The following is a 22,497-nucleotide window of genomic DNA, read 5'->3' on the forward strand; positions in this document are numbered from 1 at the left end:
TGGAAGGGTTAGGGAGGGGAGAAAGCGGGAGATGGTGGAATGGAGCAAATGGAGAGATGTCAGGTGCCAGCTGATGAACGAAGCTGGGAAAATAGTGCAGACCAAATTATGGCTACAATACCTCTGCAGTGGAACCCTGCCTTCCAGTGCTCCATCCAGACCTGTTCAAATGATGGTTACAACTTGGTTAAACTCAAAGCTCAAACCAGTAATATAACATACAAAAAAAAAAAAAAAAGATTCTTGGAGAATTGAACCAGTAGCTTTAAGAAAAAAAGAACAATTCAAGAAGAGAAATAGCTTTCTGGATTAGCTATTGTGCAGCTGTGGAGATGGATTGTGTGTCTGCTGCGCTGTGTCTATGTTAAAGCTGAGCAGTTTCCAGGCAGCGGCGCACAAGCTGCTGCGCGCCCACCTGAGCTCTGGGAGGCCCTTGTGCAGATGGGCTGCAGCCCTGCCGGCCTCCCCAGCCAGCCGAACCCGCCGTGCCCAGGAGGGAGGGCCACCACAGTGGCGTTCACACTCAGCGTGGCTTCCTCTGCCCGTCAGGGTTTTAAATGGATTTCTTCCTTTAGGTGCTGGGCGACAATTTAGAGACCGAACTTTTTGTTTTGTGTCTCTTACATATTTTAATTTTAAACACTTGTGACTTTCGTTAAAAGGTGTTCTTAGTAGAAGTTTAAAAATCTCACTGTATCCTGGACGTGTTCCATTTGGGGGTTTTAAGTAGTAACTCCGCCACCTTGTGGTGTGGATGGGGAACTGCAACATTGGATGACCCGAAAGCCACCTGCAGGTCTAAGACCCATCAAGACAGTACTTCTCACGCTGGGCGTGGAACAGCCCGTCCACAGGAGTCTCCTAAGACCATCAGAAAACACAGATATTACACTACAGTTCATAACAGTATGAAGTAGCAATGAAAATAATTTATGGTTTGGGGTCACCACAACATGAGGAGCCATATGTTTTAAAGGGTCTCAGCATTAGGAAGGTTGAGGACCGCTGCATTAAGAGAAAATGTACTCTTCTGTCACATCAGACATTCTAAGCTGTGTTTTCTTAATGTTTTATCAAAGCGGAATTTGTCCCACCCTCAGGATGAAGGAAACATGAAGTCAAACCAGAGGGAGCACCACAGCTTTCAGGTAAAAAGAGAAAAGCAGGCATGTAACCTGCCTCAGAGAGCACTGCAGAGTCCAGGCTCAGCACAGCCAGGCTGCCGTGTGTGGTGACCTGAGTTCAATCCCTGGGCCCGCCTTCTGCAGGTGACTCCCATCTGTGCCTTAGATTTCTCTCTCTCTCGTTAAATAAATAAAATAAACAAATCATTGTAATTCAAGAAGGAAAATGATTTGAATGTTGCTTATAATGAGAGAAAGAGTAAGCAGAGTAGCAGGAGGGGTGGGGTGGTCAGCAAGGAGCTCATGGTGTCAGTGGTGGCCTCTCACCAGCTCTTCCTTAGGGACTGGCTTTCCTCATGACTGTTATACAAGTAAATCCCATGGCCTGGAAAATAACTATGTGTGTATGGCCATATGTGATTGTCACGTAAACCCCACATTTGTGTTCATTTTACAAGATTGTGCTGATAAAATTGAGAGCCACTAATGTTTAGGAAATAAAGCCTGAACTTAAAGTAGTATTTGTTTTTGATTAAGAAAAATAATTCCTCTCAACTACCTACCCTTTCAATTCATGTTGGTTATCAGAAGGAGTTATTACATGGGTTATATTGGAGAAAGAACCTTAATTAGTTTCCTTGATTGAACCACCATCGAACTAAATTGAACGTCTGCTTTGAGTGTGATGGAGGGAGGGTGTTTTATTTGAGTGTTTGCCTTGGTGTGTAGCGTCAAGAAAGTGGATTGTAGCTGGAGGCGATGACTTATGCCTGAATTCCCAGCATTTGGGAGGCTGGGACACAAAGATTAGCATGAGTTCAAGGCTAGCCTGGGCTATAGAGGGAGACCCTGTCTTTAAAATGGGGGGGGGGGGGCCTTGGGGAGCCAGGGTAGAGAGACAGCTCACTTGTTGGAGCACGCACTGCTTCTCAGGGAACCTGAGTTCAGGCCAGCATCCGTGGCTCACAACCTCCGGTGCCTCCAGCTCTTGGGAGCCAGCACCCTCTTTTGGCCACTGGGTGGCACTGCACTTATGTGGGCATTAAAAATAAAACCTAAAATGTGAACTGAGCCCTTATAAAGGAGATTACAGTGTTTTATCAGGGCCACCATGTAAGGGTCAGTTTAGGAAAAGGACTGGAATGTTTTTATAATTTTGGGAATTCTTAAGCAAAAGCTAAAAGTGCACAGCCTTCTGCTACTTTGTTTCCATATGTTGCTTTTATTTTTCATTTATCACAGTGACAACTATGTGCTCTTGTTTTGCTTAAACTTCCTAGTTATGATAGCAGTGAATTTACAGTTGGTTTTCAGATTTCTCAGTCAGTGACAGTTGAAACTATTATATTGTGAGTGAGGGATGGAGCCTGTGGCAGGCATGTGCAGGGCCCTGAACTTGAAACCCAGCACTTCCAACGAAACAAAATACACAGAAAACTTTAAAAAAGTATTGATCCATGTGTGCGTGCACATGCGTGTGTGAACATGGGTACCTCTGGAAACTAGAAGATGTCAGACCCCTGGAGCTGGCGTTACAGCCCCAGTGTGTGGCGTGGCTGGCCAGCATGGGTGCTGGGCACCTAGTTCAGGTCCTCTGCACAGACAGCAGGCATCAGCTGCTGAGCCATCACTCCAGCCCCACAGAACCGCTTTGTGTCGTTTATACTCTAGAATGTTCTCTAGAGGCACACCTGTCTGTGATAGCAATGTGTGTCCATAGTCTCCCTGTGTCGATGGTCTGATAGGCTAATTGATTCTCTTTGTTATTAAAGGATCTAGAGATTGAAAATGAAGATTTGAGAGAGAAGTTGAGAAAAATTCAGCAGGAGCAAAGAATACTCCTGGATAAAGTCAATGGCTTACAGTTACAGCTGAATGAGGTGAATAGTCTAAATAATAATATAAAAAAATCCAAAAGCTGTTTTGCCACCTGTAGCAGTCAGCCACAGTCAATCGTTACCTGTGGCTCATCTCTTCAAGTCAAGGTACTGAAGGAGGTGAAATTGGGTTAAGGCCCTTGTTGGGGGTTGTAATCATATTGGGGCCTTCACTTGAAACTTTCAATTATACACACACACACACACATACACATGTCTGACATGTATATGTTGACATTGGACAGTTTGCAGGCTGACAGTGGAGATTTAGGTGAGAAGACAGATCACTGTGGGCTGCCGTCCCCCAGGGGTCTTCTTGTGGAGATGCTGCATCCTGGGTTGTTTTGAAGGAAAGCCGGGTGGGGTGCGGAGGTGGTCCAGGGCCGTAGCTCCAGGCAGAGTCCCAGAAGCAGGGACATGAGGCACTTCCTCTGGCTTGTGCAAAGCTGGGTGTGTGGGCCTGATGGGTGGCTCAGCAGTTCAGAGCATGTGCTGCTCCGCAGAGGCCTCACCACGCACACCCAGCCGCTCACCACCACCTGTTACGCCAGCTCCAGGGGTCTAACACCCTCTTGTGAGCTCCACAGCCACACGGAAGCATACAGACTCAAAATAAAACCCCTTTTCAAATGGATGTGTAAAGCATCTCAAATGTTACTGTTTTTAGATACTGAAATGAGGACCCTTTAGCTAGGAGGCCCAGTCACGTCGTCTTGCAGTGAAGCCACACTCAGGTTTGGAGCTCCTGAGTTCTCCAGTCACTTTTGACTCAAGAAAACCCCAAAGTGTTTTTTCTCTAGGAGAGCTCCAGCCCAGGACTGTTAGTATCATCCACAAGGCAAGAGGATGTTTGTCTCTGCATTAAAATAGGATGTTTTAAAGAGGGATTCTAAATAAAACTGGAAATTGTCCCACAGTCTAGGGAAAGGTAAGGAACTCTTAAGTGTGGAAAGAAGGAGGTGGAGAACAGAAAGCCTCAGATCTGAGTTACTAGGTGTCCCGGGAAGAGAGAACAGAGCCATGACCGTCCACACAGCACTGAAGGTTGTGATGGAGGAAAAGCGTGAGTCTGTAGACTCGACTCAAGAATCAAAACTGCTTTTGCAGTTAGTGCGTAGGACGAATGACAGAAACAGGCAGGCTTAGTGCCCAGAGACGTGTCTCCTCGCATCCTGTCCCCGACTTTAAGGGTGTGCACCATTCCTTTTGTTATTTTCATGCTGTTTAAGGTAAATGTTTGAGAATTAAAACATGTTTCTTCTTCTCTACCTTAGGAAGTAATGGTTGCAGATGATCTGGAAATGGAGGTAGGGTGCTATGCTTTATTTTAAAGCCTCCAGATGTCTTGTAGGTGGAGGGTGGTACTGAAGTGAAGAGTCAAGTCCTGATTGAGATGGACACGAACACTCTATTTCTGGCTTTGCTTACAAAAATCTGGATGGGTTCTATATTGTGTAGACTTCACGTGTAGAACGATACATAGTATAGACTTTATATATTGATGTTCCGTTTAGGCCTGTTCATGATATAGACTTTATGTATAGATTTTGCACATGGGACTTTACATATATTCATGACATAGAGACATTTCACAAATGGACTTCATATAGTTTGGACTTTGCATACAGATACACATAGTGTAGAGTCTGGGTCTAGCTAATAGAATTGCGCCATGCTCTCATCTGCATGTTTTTACGTTAGTGTCTCAGTTACTAGAGTAAAAACTTAAAAGGGAAAACAAGCTGCGTGCGGCTCGAAGACTGTTTGGTGTGTAGCTTTCGTGCAACTTGTTAAGGAAACAAACAATTCTAGTTACAAAGAAAATGTCTGAAAATACTGATTTAAACCAATGGAATTTCAAGTGTTTTAACAATATTGCCTCTAGTGATACATTTTATTGATATATTTTTAGGAATTAGCAACCCTGCTAATAGCTAAAATCCACCAGATTGGAGAGTACGTCCTGCCAGGTCCCCGTGTAATTCCAGCTTTGTTTTTAAAGGGGGTGTTTATACTGCATCTAAGCACAGACCAGTTTACATCTTCTGTCCATTTCAGAGAGAAAAGCTGAAGTCCCTTTTGGCAGCTAAAGAAAAGCAGCACGAAGAAAGCTTAAGAACCATCGAGGCTCTGAAAAACAGATTTAAATATTTTGAGGTACAGAAAGATTAAATTATCTTCTTTTGTTGTTTTTCACAGTGGGTAGTGAGAAAAAGTCTGGTGTCAGAATTGAACCTGAGTTATAAATCCACCCTTTGTTTAAAGTTGCTGCGTTTTTGTTACCACTTTGGCAGAGCCGGGTGGCTTTCTCTGGCTGTATGCCCCTTGGAGGCTGGCTGGGAGCATTTCAGCTGGTGGCCTGGAGGTAACATCTAGTTCCTTTCCAGACTCGTTTCTTCTTCTTCGGGGTCTGTAGTTTTTAAAAACCTTATCTATTGTTTTAACCTGTGACTGTGTAGTAGTGTGGCTGTAAAAATAGGGAAATATATTAGTGAGCTGTAGCCCAAGGGCTCTTGGGGAGGGCTCAGTTGGGTGGGGCTCTCTCTTGCTGTAGTTCATCAGGATGCTTGGAAGCCGCTGTAAACTCCTCTGTGCTGATCTGGATTACGGTTAGACAGGTGTGCACAAGTGGAAGGTCATTGCACTACACAGGTAATACTGGGGCACTTCAGTAGATTTTAAAATTTAGGACAAAGTGGTGTTTTATTTTAGATTTATGAGTGCCTCCAGTGGTTATTTAGAAGCACAGCTTTATAAGCTTCATAAGCGGAGGGTGCCACCCTCTGTCTGCAATCCACGGGTGACCCCTTTAGGCAGGTTGTGAGGCGGAGCAGTAGGCAGGTTTCCATGGCCCCGGCTGCAGGCACGGAGCTGCACCGTGCAGCGTGCACACGTTGCCACACAGGTGATCCCGTGTGAAGACTCGCCAAGGGGTGGAGAGTTCCCCAGGGAGGGGCTCATGGATTGACCTTGGACCAGGCTTGGAGCTTCTCCCTCTGTGCTCTCCACTCTCCCAGGGCTACTGAATGCTCGTCAGAGCCTGATGGCTGGGATTTGTTGCTGTTTGTTTTCCAATTCTAGGAGGCAGAGTCAGGAAGTCTTAGAAAATCCTGCTTTTCTGTAGCTTTAGACAAATTTGTCAAGTTTAGACCTCTCAAGAAGGCATGGTAAACTATAAAAAAGTAACTAACTTTTTTTTTTTATCTCAACACCAGCATACATTTTTATCTAAAAACTATTTATATGTATCACATACTGGGAGCCCATGGAGGCCAGAAGAGAGCATTGGATTTCCTGGAACTGAAACTATACACAGTTGTGAGCTGCCATGTGGGTTCTGGGAGTCAAACCTGGACCTTCTGGAAGAGCAGTGAGTGCTCTTAACTGCTGTATTTATGTTTTCAAATAAAAAGTACCGTCAGACCGAAAGTACGCACTTTAACCTCACGCTGCCATCGAGGGCATGGCCAATGGCTTTCATTTCCTTTGCTTAATTTGTTATTTCCTGGTTCAGTAGATGTGATCATGTTGTATGTCCTGTTCAGTCACTTTCCTGAGAGCACAATGGGCACATTTTCCCCCATACGAAGTCATTGTGGCGAATTTTTATACAGGCAGTTGTTTTTTTGTTTTTTTTTTTTTTTTTTTTTTTAGCAAAAAGAAAATCCCAGCACCTACTTGCCATGTACTTAGGAAATTAGTCATTTAAACCCAGGACTCACCGTTTATAGTCAACACTCCTTACCCCTGTTCCCACATCCATATATTAAAGGACAGTAGATAAAAAATACTGGGAAAATTTCTCTGTTGAAATAATTCCACACACTAGCTATTTCCATGGCGTTTGCCTTCTGCTGGACATTATAAGCAATCTAGAAGTTAGCTAACATGCGTAGGAGGATGTCCATAGTCCACGCCGTGTTCTGCACTGTGTAATGTGAGGGATCTGAGCACTCCCGTGGACACACGGGGTGACTTGAGTGTCCACAATATTACGATGAATTGCATGTAAACAGTTACATGGATGGATTTATCTTGTTCAACTTTGGGCACTTTAGAATGGAGCTAGTTTTATGCTGTAATTGAGAGATTATGAAAAGATTAGAAAGCCAAGTTAAGTGTTTAAACCCCGGAGGTGCAGTGTAACCCACCATGCACACACACGTGAAGTGCATGTAATAACAATCACAGGCCCTGCTGTTCTGTGCCTTGTGGAATGAGTGCCTCTCCCTGCGTTTGGGGCGCCGCATCTAGTGGAGAGGAGTTAGCTGTGAGCCATGGGGCTGAGGGTGATAGTAATTTAGATGTTGAACTCTGGGCTGCTGGTGCCATGTTCTCCTAAGCTGGAGGGTGGTGCTGAGCTGTTGGAGTTGACACGCCCTGACCCTTGAAGTATATTTTCACCTCTACACTAGTCTTAGACAACCTCACTTGGGAAAAGAGTCAGTCCAAGTGTGTTTTAACCCGGGGTATCTGAGGCGTCCCTCTGCTTTCTCCTCACTGCTGGTGCTCTGCTACGCGCAGGCTTCTGCCCTGGTTTAACTTGGCAACAACAGCAGTCTGCCTCACAATACCCCAGAGGCAGTCCTGGCTGCGGGAATGGAGGCGAGTCCTTGCCGTGACTGGCCACTTCCTTCCCCCAGGCACAGTGGCAGCAAATGGAAGCATCAGGGTCCTCAGTTATTTTGCTGCTCATTCTTCTTGTGTCTCTGCTGAGTTGGTTGGTGTCCTTAGGGAAGCGCTTGCTCAGGCTGAGCCTAACTGTCGCCAGCCCTGCGCTTTGTAGGCTCAGGTGCAGGAACAGTGAGAACAAGCCCGGGGTGTCTTCAAGGATAGGATCCGTTAGAACTAAAATAGGTGGAGCACCTGGCAGATTGGGACCATGTGCGCCTGACATGTTTCAATTCACACTTCTGATTTCAGAGTGAGCATCTGGGACCTGGAGGTTACTCTAGCAACCGTAAGTAGGAACGCATGGGTTTCTGTCACGGTTGAGGGATCAGGACAAACGGGTGGCTGTTGCTTAGGCTGTACCTCCCCATAAACAGTGTGCCGCTGCCCGTGCCAGCAGCCTGTCTGCATGTTACACCCCGGCACCGTGGCCTAGGTGAAATGTGACGGGCAGGCACAGAGGCCCTGCGTGCAGTGCCCACGGAGGCCACGGAGAGCTTTGGAACCCCTGGAGGTGGAGTTCCAGAGGTTGTGAGCAGCCTTGGTGGTGCTGGGAGTTGAACCTAGGTCCTAGGTCCTCTGAAAGAGCAGCCAGTTCTCTTAATTACTGAGCCATTTCTCCAGATCAGGACTGTTTTTCTTTTTTTTTTAATGGACAGACACAAATATAGTTTTCTGATGGAGAGAAATTGATCCCAGTGCAGGTAAATATCTCACAGGTTTATAAGAGATTGTTTATTAATTGTTTTAGGATTACCCATAATTCATCTGCTCTTTTGTTTTACTTTCTACTTTGATACAATAGAGACATCCTATTTTTTTTTCTTCTCTAGCTAAGATCAACAGTAATGCTTAAGCTATACATTAGATTTCTTTATACATTTTATAGTAATCGACTAGCCTGTTGAACTTAACAGTCTTATAGACTTTTTAAAAGTGCTTATTTTATATTGAAATATATATCTGTGTGTGGATAAGTAAGTTAACAAAGGCAGAAAGAGGGAGAGGGCCTTGGGTCCCCGGGAGCTGTGGTTACAGGCAGGTGTGAGCCGCTTGACGTGTGTGCTGCCAGTGGGACTCAGGGAGAGCAGCAAATGCTCCTGACCACTGAGCCATCTCTCTAGCCCGGCCTTGGTACCTGCTGTCAGCAGACTGGAGGTGCTTTCCTTTAACTGAAAACAGAAAATATGGCTGCTTTAGAACAAGAATAGGTTTATATTGTACTGCTTTTATTTTGGTTATGTAATAAAGGACAAGAAATTATACCATGCCTGCTTTAACTCACACTAAGTCAACTTAGACATAAATATCTAAAATATCATTTATTGGTTTTAATTAGGAAAAGAAGACATGCTTCATAAGCAGGGTCAAGTGTACACAACAGACTCACAGGTAAGACTTGTGTTACTTAACTTAAAAACCCATCTAAACAGGCCAGGAGTGGTTAGCACTTGCCTTTGCAAGTGGATCTCTGTGAGTTTGGGGCAGCCTAGTCTACATAGTGAGTTCAGGTTAGCCTGGAACATAGTGAGACTCTGTCTAAAAGAAAAAAAGATTCTTAAAGAAAACATTTGGGTCTGTCTAAAAAGAAGAAATCTTTGTATAACTACTAAGTATTTTATCACTGAGTCAGGTTTTCTTGGTCTAAGTTGATCTCTCTTTTCAAGTTTAATAAAAGTACACATTGCTGTTTCTGGGGCTGTTTGTGGTGACACCACTGTTTCTGCTGTCTTTCATAAGAGGTTGAGATTTCTGCCCCATCTTCTTTGATCTGCAGCCTTCCTCACAAGTGTGAACTATTCTCTCGTGCTTATATAGGAAGACACAGGTGTGAATCATTCAAATGTGGTTAGCTTGGGCACTGAAATGTCTTTCTCTTTGCAATTAAATATTTATCCTCTGCTTTGAAATTTGACTTCAAGAGGTAGAATGCTGGCTAAATTTCTTTTTTTTAACATAATAAATTTTATTTTATTTTATTTGAAATTTTTATTTTTATTAATTACAGTTTGTTCACTTTGTGTTCCCCCTGTAGCTCCCTCCCCCTATGCCCCTCCCCCAGTCCACTGATAGGGGAAGTCTTCCTCTCCTCTTTTCTGACCCTAGTCTATCAAGTCTTATCAGGAGTGGCTACATTGTCTTTCTCTGTGTCCTGGTAAGGCTGCTCCCCCCTCAGGGGGAGGTGATCAAAGAGCAGGCCAGTCAGTTCATGTCAGAGACAATCCCTGTTCCTATTAGTATAGAACCCACTTGGACGCAGAACTGCCATGGGCTACATCTGTGCAGGGGTTCTAGGTTATCTCCATGCATGGTCCTTGGTTGGAGTATCAGTCTCAGAAAAGACCCCTATGCCCAGACTTTTTGGTTCTGTTGCTCTCCTTGTGGAGCTCCTGTCCTCTCCAGGTCTTTCTATCTCCCCCTTTTTTCATAAGATTCCATGCACTCTGCCCAACGTTTGGCCATAAGTCTCAGCATCTGCTTTGATACCCTACAGGGTAGAGCCCTTCAGAGACCCTCTGTGGTAGGCTCCTGTCCTGTTCCCTGTTTTCTCCCTCCTCTGATGTCTGTCCTCTTTGCCTTTCTGAGTGGGGATTGAGCATTTCTATCCATGCTGGAAGCATGCAGGAAGCCTGGGTCCACCTCAGCCCTGCAGAAACCGCGTGTGCTGGCATATGCCTACGAGGTAAACACTTGGGAGGTAGAGGCAGGAAAAGCAGAAGTGTGAGGTCATCTTCGGGTGCATAGTGTTTTGAAGCTACTGAGACTCAAGAAAAGAATAATAAAAGAATAATGGAAGGGTGCATCTTTTAGTGGGAGAGTGGTTGGAGTGGTTAGGAAGACTGGGGTTAAATGTTTGATTGTAATAAGGTTAATAGCATGGAAGTTGTGGCTCTGTAATTGTAATTTCTTGACAAATTACACTAGTGTTAGCACAAAGATAACGGAGTAACTAAAAGCTAGTCTAGAGGCAAGCCAAAGCTAGGAAAGTGTTCTATGTCGGTGATTTCTTCCTCTTGATTCAGAGCACGTTGTAATTTACCCAAGTAGCTTAAAATAAAAAATTCTGCCCACTGAAATCAAAGGATGTCCTCAGGGCCCATGGCATTGATTGTTGAATTAGTATTTATAAAGAACATTGTCACTAGATAGGGAAAGTAAAAATAGTTATGTAGAGTCTTTCATGATTATGTGCCCTGACAGTTGAACTCTCTCTGGGAAGTTCAGTTATATTTCTTTTTTGTGAGAATTAATTAATCAAAAGAGCAAGGTACCCAACAAGTTTTATATTAAGATTACATGCTAAACTTTTTATTTATCTTCCTGCTAGAAGGCAAACATGTCTTTTTGGTAAGTTGATTGCCATTTTTCTGATAATTCTCATACAAGGTGGGCTCATTTTGGTGGAATTTTGAAAATGTAAAGAGCATTATGTTGGCGTTACCAGTGAAGATGCTCAGAAGTCACATATGTTTTATTAGACATTTTATACCAGGTGGCCGAGCTGAGAAAGGTGCCTGCCTGCTAGCCTGATGACCTGAGTTCAAAACCTGGGACCCACGTGGTAGAAGGAGAGAAGAGACTCTCAAAATTTGTTCTCTTACCTTCCTAAACATGTGCCTCATAAAACAAATAAATAGAAGTTTAATAATATATAATTGGTGAAACTATTTGTACATTTAAAATGTAGCGTTTCCTTGGCTTCTGGCAGCTTGCGTTTAGAACTTGAAACCCTAGGGAGACTCTTTTCTGTGGGGTGTGGAATGGTAGGGCGTGTTGATGAGCTGGTGTTCTCACCTAATGTGGGCATGCTCACTGGAGAGAGGAGACTCAGGCCAGGGCACAATTATTTTCTTTAGAAACTGCCAAGAGAACTCTCAAAATGTTTTGAGCTTATTAAGGAAATCCTACCCAGAACTGTTTTTCTTGCTACAAAAATTGCTCCTTTCCCTCTTCCCTCCACCTCTCCCATCTTACTGGTCTAAACGCTCTGATTGCTGATGACGGAGGACTGTCTAGAAGCCCCTATGAAGTACTAGTCAGCACAGTGTTTTCTTCAGGTTCCGTGGTTGATGTCTGCATTTCTTTGCAGTGCACCTCTCCCGGCGTACCCACCCACCAAAGCAGGTCTATGCTCAGACCTCTGGAGCTGTCTTTACCCAGTCAGACCTCATACTCTGAAATTGAGATTGTCAAGAAAGAGTTAGAGGAGATGCGAACTCTCTGTGATGCCGCGAAACAAGACCGACTGAAGCTCCAGAACGAGCTGGCTCACAAGGTGGCCGAGTGCAACGCCCTAACTCTGGAGCGTGAGAGGGTCAAGGAGGACTCAGACGAGCAGATCCGGCAGCTGGAAGATGCCCTCAAGGACGTGCAGAAGAGGATGTACGAGTCCGAAGGGAAGGTCAAGCAAATGCAGACCCACTTTCTCGCCCTGAAAGAGCACCTGACCAGTGAGGCAGCCACAGGGAGCCACCGCGTCACCGAGGAGCTGAAGGACATGAAAGCCAAATACGAAGGCGCTTCGGCGGAGGTGGGAAAGCTGAGGAACCAAATCAAACAGAGCGAGATGCTGGTGGAAGAGTTCAAGAGGGACGAAAGTAGGCTGATGGAAGAAAACAGGAGATTGCAGAGGGAATGCAGCACGTATGAAATGGAGCGGGAGAAGAAGGGGAGGAGGGTCGTGGAGTTGGAGGGCCAGCTGAAAGAGCTGGCTGCGAAGCTGGCCCTTTCCATCCCCACGGAGAAATTTGACAGCATGAAGAGCTTGTTATCCAGTGAAGTCAACGAGAAGGCCAAGAGGCTGGCGGAGGTGGGCCGGGACTATGCAAACTCCCTGGAGGAAATCCGACAGCTGAGGAGGGATCTGGAGAGCGTTAGGGCCAAGCTGGCCCAGCACGTCAGACCCGAGGAGCACGAGCAGCTCAGGAGCAGGTTGGAGCAGAAGTCGGGAGAGCTGGGGAAGAAGGTCGCAGAGCTAACCCTCAAAAACCAGACGCTGCAGAAAGAAGTGGAGAAGGTCCAGGGGGACAACCAGCTGCTCGGCCAGCAGGTGCACAGCCTGACGGCGGAGATGAAAACGCACTACGTGCCCCTGAAGGTCAGCGAGGAGCTGAAGAAGGCGCACGCCGCGAGCCTGGAGGATCTGAACAGGAGGCTTTCCGACGCCACGCAGAGGTACGCCGAGAAGAGGCTGGAAGCCGAGCGGCTGCTGGCGGAGAACGACCGGCTGACCAAGAGCCTCGGCCGCCTGGAGGCCGTGTTCGTTGCGCCCGAAAAACATGAAGAGGAGCTAACGAGCCTGAAGTCCAATATTGCCGAGCTGAAAAAGCAGCTGTCCGAACTTAATAAAAAATGTGGAGAGGATCAGGAGAAATTGCGTGCACTCACGTCGGAAAACGCTGGCTTGAAAAAGACCCTGAGTAGCCAGTATGTGCCTGTCAAGACCCACGAGGAGGTGAAGGCCTCCCTAAGCAGCACAGTGGAGAAAACCAACAGAGCCTTACTTGACGCGAAGAAAAGGTTTGATGACACGAGCCAGGAATTTTCAAAACTGAGGGACGAGAATGAGGTACTGAGAAGGAACCTGGAGAACCTGCAGAATCAGATGAAGGCTGACTACGTGAGCCTGGAAGAGCACTCGAGAAGGGTGAGCGCGCTGAGCCAGAGCCTGAAGGAGGCGCAGGAGGCCAACGCCGCCGTCCTGGCGGACCACCGCCGAGGCCAGGAGGAGATCGGCGTGCTGCATGCTGAGATTAAGGCCCAGAAAAAGGAGCTGGACACCATCCAAGAGTGCATCAAGCTCAAGTACGCTCCGCTAGCCCGCCTGGAAGAGTGTGAGCGCAAGTTCAAGGCTGCAGAGAAAGCCCTGAAGGAGCAGCTGTCGGAGCAGACGCACAAGTGTCGTGTGAGGGACGAAGAGGCCAAGAAGGGCAAGCAAGAGAACGAGAGGCTGAGGAGGGAGCTCACTGCCCTTCAGAAGGAGCTGAAAGAGAGGAGCGTCCTGGTGCAAGAGGCGCGGGAGGCGCAGCGGGAGCTGAGCGGGAAAACGGAGGAACTCAACAAACAGCTGACGGACCTGTCCCAAAAGTACGCCACCGTGAAGAGCGAGAAGGAGAAGCTGGCGGAAGAGAAGGCCAGGCAGACCTCCGAGGTCCTCGCAGCCCAGAACCTCCTGCAAAGACAGCCCGTCCCGCTGGAGCAGGTGGAGGTTATGAAAAAGTCTCTCAACGACACCATTGAGCAGTTGAAGGAAGAGCTGAGGAGCAAGCAGAGGTGCGTGGAGAGAGAGCAGCAGACGGTGAGCAAGCTCCAGCAGCTTCTGGAGAACCAGAAGAACTCCTCTGTGCCCCTTGCGGATCACCTGCAGCTAAAGGAGGCCTTAGAGAAAGAGGTCACCATCACGAAAGCCAGCCTGAGAGAAAAGGAAGAGGAAAGCCAGATCAAAACCAAGGAAGTCTCCAAACTCCAGACAGAGGTTCAGAATACCAAGCAGGCGCTGAAGAACTTAGAGACGAGAGAGGTCGTTGACTTGTCGAAATACAAAGCCACAAAGAGTGATTTGGAGGCCCAGATCTCCAACTTGAATGACAGACTGGCCAGCCTGAACAGGAAGTACCACCAAGTGTGCGAGGAGAAGCTGTCTGCCAAAGATGAGAAGGAACTGCTCCATCTCAGCATCGAGCAGGAGATCAAGGACCAGAAGGAGCGGTGTGACAAGTCCCTGACAACCGTCATGGAGCTACAGCAGAGGATTCAGGAGTCCGCCAAGCAGATCGAAGCCAAGGACAACAAGGTAGGCACGGTCCAGACTGCGTCGCCATGCAGAGGAGCCCTAGTGTGGGGCTGCAGGTCAGATCCCTTGGCATGGAATCCGCAGACAGGCCTACAAACCATTACTAAAGTACCGCCCTTTCAGTTTGAAGATGGTTATGAAAAAAAGATCTAAATTGAAAAAGCACAAAATTCAAAGGTGTTTTTTTTTTTTTTTTTTTTTTTTTTCTGTTCTCTCAGCTGACAGTTTGGGGAGAAGGGGCGACTGAGGTTCACATCCTTATAGTGAGGAGTTGGGATCTAGAAGCTTCTGAGTTCGAGCAGTCCAGGTCACTGGTAGCATCGGACTCTACCTCCCTACTCACCCAGACCTGTACCCAGAGCTGAGGCCACCGTGCATTCCGCACAGTGTTTCTGTAAACCTGGCCTGGGATGCTTCGTTCTTCCTGTGCTGTGCTGGGTCCTGTGCACCCTTTAACATTTCGTCTTTGCCATCAAGTCCTCGCTGGCCAGTCTAGCCTCTAGCTAACACTTCCTCCAAAATCTCAGGTTTTATTTTAGCTTTGCCATTCATTAAGTTAAAACAGCTTAGGAGCAGCATTTATAATTTGTCTTTCCCTCTTGGTTTTCTTCTGTATGGTCCAATTTTGCAGAATGGGTATGCAGTAATATTTTTGAAACTGGTAGATGTCTAGTTTGTACCATGGAGATGAAATGTGAAGACTGATCACAGCTTAATGTATTCACTAAGTAATTATAAAATGGTCTCTACCCTCTGGGGAAATAGGGAATGAGTAAAAGCAGCCTCTGACCCAGCTGTCCTCAGCAACACGCCTTCCCGTAAGGTCTAGCATTTCAATCCACTCGGTTTATGTGCAGAGTTGTTAGGATGCAGTCGCACATCATTGTGATAGCTAATTCCTGCATCTGCTCATTCACATTGCCAGTTATTAAACAGTGCAACTGCTGGGACTTCAGAGATGGCTGAGCAGCTAAAAGCACTTGCTGGCTGCTCTTCCAGAAGACTGGGCACCAATGTCAGCTCACACCCCCTCGCTGCAGCTCTGGGGGAACAAGGCGCCATCTGCTGGCCTCTGTGGACACTGCACACAGAAGGGCACATACGCATCAGCGTACACTCACACAAAAATCAAATTTTAAAAGCTGGTAAGAAAGCACATAAGTGGATCCTGTGCTCACATGAGCCACGCTCTTTTGCTTTCATGCTCCGTCTAATAGAACCCCTTTCCAGTGTTCACAGCGTCACCCGGAAGGTAGTTCTTAGGCCTCAGGCCCTTTCACATGCATAGAAAACCTTGTTCACGCTCCAGTGTTAGGATATACATGATATTCATTCTCAACTTGGTGTTGTCTTTGGGAGCAGTTTGTTGAAGAATTAAGTCGCAGAATTGTGTGACTCTGTGCTGTGTGTTCTGTGGGAGAATTGTGTGACTCTGCTGTGTGTTCTGTGGGAGTCTTGGCGGCATCTTACCTGCTGTTCACAGTCTCTGTCTCAAGTGAGGTGTGATTTCTGTGCAAGTGTGTTCATCACAGACGGTGGCGTACGCCTTCCCACGATTTCTCTCTTGTCTCTCAAAGATCACTGAACTTCTGAGTGATGTAGAGAGACTAAAGCAGGCGCTCAACGGCCTTTCCCAGCTCACCTACAGCGGCAGCCCCACCAAGCGGCAGAGCCAGCTTGTGGACACCCTGCAGCACCGAGTGCGGGATCTGCAGCAGCAGCTGGCGGTGAGTGTCCAGGGCACTGGGCAGCGGGGCCCGCGGAGTGTGCGAGTCGGAGAGTGTGTGAGTGAGTGTTGGTGAGAGTGTGTAGCTTCCGTGGAGATCAAGTGCATTTGGAGCTGACTTGATACTCAAGGCTGTAACTTTTGCTAATGTCACCATTCTTTAGCGTGTTGGTGTCACTTATTTGATGCCTGCTCTATGCCGCTACAATAAGCATTCCGTTCTTTTCTCCCTGCACTGGGCCTCCACCATCATTGCACAAAGCAGGGTAGTTTAAGAAGACTTATTTGGCTCTGGAAGGGCTGCATCTGGTGGGGACCTTCAGGCTATGTCACAACATGACAGAAGCTATCCCACGAGAAAGCAAGAGCGAGAGGGCCAAGCTCACCTCTCATACAGACCCTATCCTGGCAGGCCAAAGCCTGTGGTGGTGATATGCCTGGAGTCATTATCAGCATTAGATCTAATCACCTCTTCCCTATGGGCACTGGCGACAGGGAGCTCTTTGTAACACGTGGAGTCTGGGGTCACATTCAGACAGCTTCCTGGGAAGGAAAGGCTAGCAGCAACTGAGATCTGTTCCAGAGAAGAAGGAAGAAGTTGGCCTGAATCTGTAAAGCGCTTGGTGGGTAAAAGGAAGGTGGAGGATCGTCCAGGCCACGAAAATGGTGTGAAAAGACCCACAGGGCTGGGACCTAGCAGAGAGTAACAAGAGGCAGGCCTCGCGGGCACAGCGGCGGCCCCTGCTGGAGATGGCTGAGCAGACAACAGCACTCTGTGCACAAGCCTGACAACCTGAGCAGTGTGTCCACATTCTCACGTCCTGCCACACTAAAATAATCATGATCATTAACAGCAACAACAAAAACAGCACAGGTTTGTTGTTGTTGTGGTTGTTGTTGTTTAAGACTTGGACTTGAGAGATGGCTGTTGTGGTTAAATGAAAAGTATGGTGCAATAATGTTTATTATTAATCCTATAATTATTGTGCTGGTATTAATCTGAGTCGCTACCACAGTCAATAAAAGACAGACCCCTGATAGATTTTCGAAAGCCTTATATCACCTGGGGCACGGCAGATATTATGTCCTAAGCTGTCTTTACTCCCAAGCCCCCATCCCATGCCATCTGCTCTAAAATTTCTTATCTGGGCTACCTTCCCTCCATAACTCCATAAATACTGGCTTCTTCTCCCATCTGGGCCACTTTCTTCCACCCATGCCCATCCGGCCATGTGCTCCTTGATAACCCATTGTGGCTCTCTGCTTCCTTCCTCTTCTGGTACCTGTCCACCTCTCTTTCCCATGATCCTCCAGTCCGCAAAGCCCACAGACTTTGGCTACACCTACCCCATTCTGCTCTGTCCAGGTTTAGGCCAGCAATTACCATTAGAGTGCCAGTACCAGACCAGCCCCCAGCAGGTGGCTCAGCAGGTACCCACGCTAAGCAACTCACAGCAGCTCACAGCTCCAGCTCCAGGGAATCTGATGCCTCTGGCCTTTGTGGGCTACACACACACACACACACACACACACACACACAATCACACAATCATGCACGTACACATGCACAGGCGCACGTGTGCACTCGCACACAGACTTGGAATAATAAAAATAAATATTAAAAAAAAGATATGGCTTCTTTGTGGGGATTCTGAAGACCAAGCTAATAAGTTTGGATTCTCTCTTCTATGTGAGGAGGCATCCACCTGAGGTCTTTAAGCCAGCACTGACAAAAGGGAAGTGCTAGCTCAGTCCTAGAAGCAAGACAGAGGAGACACAGGAAACAAGCTTGGAAGTGTTAGCAGTGGCCTGAAGCATCAGTTGGTAGGTGGCTTGGCAAGTTCTTGGCAGTAGGGGTAAACTGAGGCAGTGATCCCCTGTGGCATTGCTTTCCCAGGAATATTCCTGTGTGTTATGGGAAACCTTTCACTAGCTCCATCACATGTAACTCAGCACCTGTGGCTTTGTTCTAAAAGTGGCAGCAGCCCTTTAATAACCTGCCAGTCTACAGCGGGAGGTCTTGGCACAGCATCTGGTCTTGCTGATGTGCGTGCTAATTTCTCTGTCTGCCTTCCCACGGCCCTAGGATGCTGACAGACAGCACCAGGAAGTCATTGCTATCTACCGGACACACCTCCTCAGTGCTGCACAGGTAAGAATGCTGTGTCTTTGCAAAGACTATTCACTGTAGAGAAAAATAAAGTACTGTTTTTATTTTTTGAATAAACTTAACGTGAATGTAACTGACATTTGAAGTTACTCTAGTCCATATGCTTATTTAAAAATAATTGTGTTTCTTTTAATCATGGCTTGCATATCTCCCAGAACAATTTACAAAGCTATACAGCAACACAACATCTTAAATTTAGTGTTGTCTCCATCTGCTTGTCACTCATCCTCTAGACAGTCTGGCAACACACGATGGCAGCTCACACTAACAGTGTCGCTAGCTGGGATAATGCCTTGACATCGCACGTGGCTGTCAGTGTGGGGGGAGAGAGAGTAGAGGGGCTGTATATTTTTCCTGGTGGCTTAGGGGGGTTCTTTGAAGCAGGGAACATGTGAAAATCGGAAATGGGGGACATATGCACAGAATTGTAGTAATTAAGAAAAAATTGGTCTGTTATAACTGATTATTTACTTACAGAGCCTTAAACTTGGTGAAGCAAAAAATTGTAAATCCTCTTTTCTTGTGTTGTTCTGAGAACGCCTGTGGAAAAAAATACGCTAAGAAAATGTTTAGGGTGTGAAGGATGGGTTGTCTGTGCTCAGCGGCAGCCATGCGCAGTCTCCCAAGTTCTCAGAATAGACCGCTCAGGAAGGCGCTCTGGAAGAAACAAGTGTCGGAATGACGAGTGAGATACAACAGGAATTATTTGGATTTGAAACGTGTTAGGCCACACTGTTCTGTAAAAGAAGAGGAAGAAGTGGGGAAGATGGGTGCTGAGAGCAAATTTCAAAGAAACATGGTTTTTGTTTTTTAAAGAGAATTCAATTAAACAGTACATGTGCTTTCTGACATCAGACTCCTACAATCAATAGTCAACTTTTTCTACAGGGACGGAGGCACTGAAAACGAGGGATGCCTGAAGGGTGCTGCCCTGCTACTCTTTGAGTGCATAGGACATTTGCTGAGATCTGAGAGATTATTTCAATTGTTCGAGCAATTGGTGGGCAACCGAATAAGAATCTTGTGAGGGGATAGAAAAACCAAAGATCAGGTTGGAGAGATGGCTCAGTGGAGAGAAGTACTTGCTGTTTAAGCGTGAGGACCTGGGTTTGGATCCCAGAACCTATGTGAAGAGGCAGGCCTGGCTGCCTGAGTGCCCAGGGGGTGGAGACAGGAGGATCACTGAGGCTGGCCACCAGCTTGCTTTAGGGTCAGTGAGAGATGCTGTCTCTAGAGAATAAGGCAGAGAGTGGTAGAACAGGACACCCAACGTCCCCAGCATGCACATGTGCACACCACACACACACACACACACACACACACACACACGCATACATAGACAGCAACTCAATACTAGAAAGGATGACAAACATCCTGGTCTTTGCCAGAGGGGCCAGAGAAAAACAAACAAACACCCGATAATTTCTCAGACCTTTTTACTCTGTACAATGTACACTTCTGAAATCTGAAATTGTTCTCTGCTCAGTCCTAATGAAGGAGCAGCAGCAGCAGTTGGCATCTGAAGTCATCTTGCCGTCTGGCATCACACAGTTAACTTTGGATCCAGTTTAGTCAACTGTGGCTAACGTTTGAAATTTAAACACCCTGCTGCTGTAAAAACAGATTTTGGGGGGGCAAAACTTTTATGTTGATAGTCATGTCCTGCCAAAACCTATGTAGATGCTCCAGTAATAAATTAATAATAAAGAAGAAAGTAGAGGTGTGTAAGCCTGCCACAGACTAGCATCTGCTTAACTCTTCTACTTAAAAAGTGTGTGTGTGTGTGTGTGTGTGTGTGTGTGTGTGTGTGTGTGTGTGTGCGTGCGTGTGCATGCGTGCGTGCGTGTGTGTGTGCGCACGCACGTGTGGAGGCCAGAATAGAACACTGACTGTCTTATTACTCTGTGCTCTGCCTGATTGCTTTGGGCATAGTCTCTCACTGAACCTGCAGCTCACAGTCAGCTGTGCTAGTCAAGCACAGGGCTCTTGGGGTCCACCCATCTCCACCCCACAACGCTGGGGTTACAGGCACGTTCAGCCTTGCCCGGGATTTTTATGTGGGTACTGGGAATTCAAACTGAGGACCTACCTCACATTTGTACAGCAACTATTCTTATACCCTGAACCATCTTTCCAGCCCCTACTTTAAACTTTTTAACTGGTCTCCTTTAACATATAAATGACTAACACACTCAGCTTTGTACCAGGGGAGTTGCCGGTGTGTAATGGGGTAGCTTTCCTCCATTTGGAAAATGGGTCTCTGTTGGGTAGAAGTGTAAACTGTTATTTCTAGTAAGGAAAGTACTTTGAAAAATGAGATAGTTTCTGTTACTGTGTTTTGTTTTTGAGATCCAGGCAGCCCTTGAATTTCTGATCCTTGTGCCTCCACTTTCTGAGCGCTGACATATAGTTGTTCACTGTATACCAGTCCTGAATTTGTCTAATAAGCTACTTCTTCTCCGAGTCTGGCTATGAAGATATACATACATACTTATATTTCAAATGTACAAATACATGTATATAGATCTAGAAAGATATATACACATGCTGTATCAATCATCTGTCTATCTGTGTCTATCTATCATCTATCTATCCATCTACCTTAGGGAAGAGGCAAAAGAATTTAATATGTCTGTATAGTGTGTATTACATAAAAAATTAACAGCTAAGTGGCTCTGGAAAAGATTGCTATGACATTGAGTGAAAAGGCAAGCTGCAGAGATGTGTCATTCTGCTTTATGTTAAAATTATAAGTATGGAAATTACTTTTTCCTCAGCTACTTTTCTCTTTAAAGGGGCAAGGCAGGGAGATGGCTGAGTGGGCAAAGTGCTTTTCACACAAGATTGAGAACCAAGAGTTCAGATCTCCAGCACCAAGGAAATGCTGCATGGGTGTGGCAGCCAGCCTCTAAACTCAGCTGTTAGGAAATAGAGATGGGGTCTCTGGAGCAAGCTGGTTAGAGCAGCCAAATGGCCAGCTCCGGTTTCAAGCAACAGACTCGGCCTCAGTAGAGAAGGCAGGACATGCCTGAAGGTGTAGACACGTGCACAGCACGCACACTTGTAGGGAATGTTCTCGGAGCTTGCTCTGTTCCTTGTGCGGACAGCCCTGCTCAGCAGATGCCATTGCTGGCCCTGGTTTTCTGGTCAGAAAAGAAAAGAGCGCCTCCTGCACACTTAGTCCTGATGACCCGACACTGTCGTCTCCATGGTGGAGTTCCTGTGGGGCGCTCTCACTATGGGGAGGGGTTCGTCTGGGAAACACAGCAGGTGTGCCCTAGGATACAGGCTTCAGCTTTGGAGTCAATACGTGACGCGTGGCCTCTCCTCTTCCTTCTCTCCAGGGTCACATGGATGAAGACGTGCAGGCGGCCTTACTACAGATTATACAGATGCGACAAGGCCTCGTGTGCTAGCGGCAGCTGACCCAGAGCCTGTCCTGCGGTGCTATGCGTTCTGGGTGCGGCTCTGAGGCTTTTTGGGCCTACTCTGATAGTATACATAAAATAAAATATATTTTGTTCTGTTGTTGAATTTTACTTTTCTAATGAGGTGTGTGTCATTGAGTTGGTTCAAATCTTGTATTCTATGTACAATCATTTCACACAGCGGCACACGGCATGTACTTTGCCTTGCCTCAACTATCTCTCTTTTATTTATACTTTTTCATTTTCATTCTTCTTTGTTTTTGTTTTTAGAGATGAGGTTTCTTTGTGTAGGCTTGGCTGTATTGGAACTCACTCTGTAGACCAGGCTGGCCTTAAACTCACAGAGGCCTGCCTGCTTCTGCCTCCCAAGTGCTGGGATCAAAGGCGTGTACCACCATGCCCTAGTAACTATACTTTTTTAAAACTACATTTTAAAAATGGCTGGGTTCCTGACAAAATATGAGCCGTCTGAATGGGTCCATAAAAAGAAGCTTAGGCTGAAATAAGCACTGAAAGGTTGATTTTGGAGAAATTAATTTAGCTGATAGCTACTTTTAAGTGGATCAGAAGACCTTCCAGGAGCTGAAGAGACAGCTCAGTTAGTACAGTGTTTTCCAGGCAAGCGTGAGGCTCCGAGTTCAGTCCCCAGGACCCAGATTCCTGCCCCCAGGAGCAACAGTGTGCACCTGTAATTCCAGCACCGAGGAG

At 46.5% G+C, this 22,497-nt stretch overlaps 1 protein-coding gene across 5 annotated transcripts in view; it reads left to right on the top strand.

The window, feature by feature from the left end:
* Positions 1–21,900, top strand: part of Uaca (uveal autoantigen with coiled-coil domains and ankyrin repeats) — an 86,706-nt gene extending 64,806 nt beyond the window's left edge. For 4 of the 5 annotated variants that reach the window (XM_021641536.2, XM_060375453.1, XM_060375461.1 and 1 more), the window contains 10 exons: positions 1,080–1,148; positions 2,897–3,004; positions 4,276–4,308; positions 5,060–5,158; positions 7,925–7,961; positions 9,012–9,064; positions 11,763–14,465; positions 16,043–16,192; positions 18,278–18,343; positions 21,706–21,900. In XM_021641536.2, coding sequence (XP_021497211.1) covers positions 1,080–1,148; positions 2,897–3,004; positions 4,276–4,308; positions 5,060–5,158; positions 7,925–7,961; positions 9,012–9,064; positions 11,763–14,465; positions 16,043–16,192; positions 18,278–18,343; positions 21,706–21,777 — 3,390 coding nt within the window. In that variant the 3' untranslated portion in view covers positions 21,778–21,900. The remainder of the gene's footprint in view (positions 1–1,079; positions 1,149–2,896; positions 3,005–4,275; positions 4,309–5,059; positions 5,159–7,924; positions 7,962–9,011; positions 9,065–11,762; positions 14,466–16,042; positions 16,193–18,277; positions 18,344–21,705) is intronic. The other variant, XM_060375457.1, reaches the window with a different exon arrangement.
* Positions 21,901–22,497: the final 597 nt, after the last annotated feature.

This window comes from Meriones unguiculatus, chromosome 1, assembly GCF_030254825.1.
Source record: "Meriones unguiculatus strain TT.TT164.6M chromosome 1, Bangor_MerUng_6.1, whole genome shotgun sequence".
Taxonomy (NCBI): Eukaryota; Metazoa; Chordata; class Mammalia; order Rodentia; family Muridae; genus Meriones; species Meriones unguiculatus.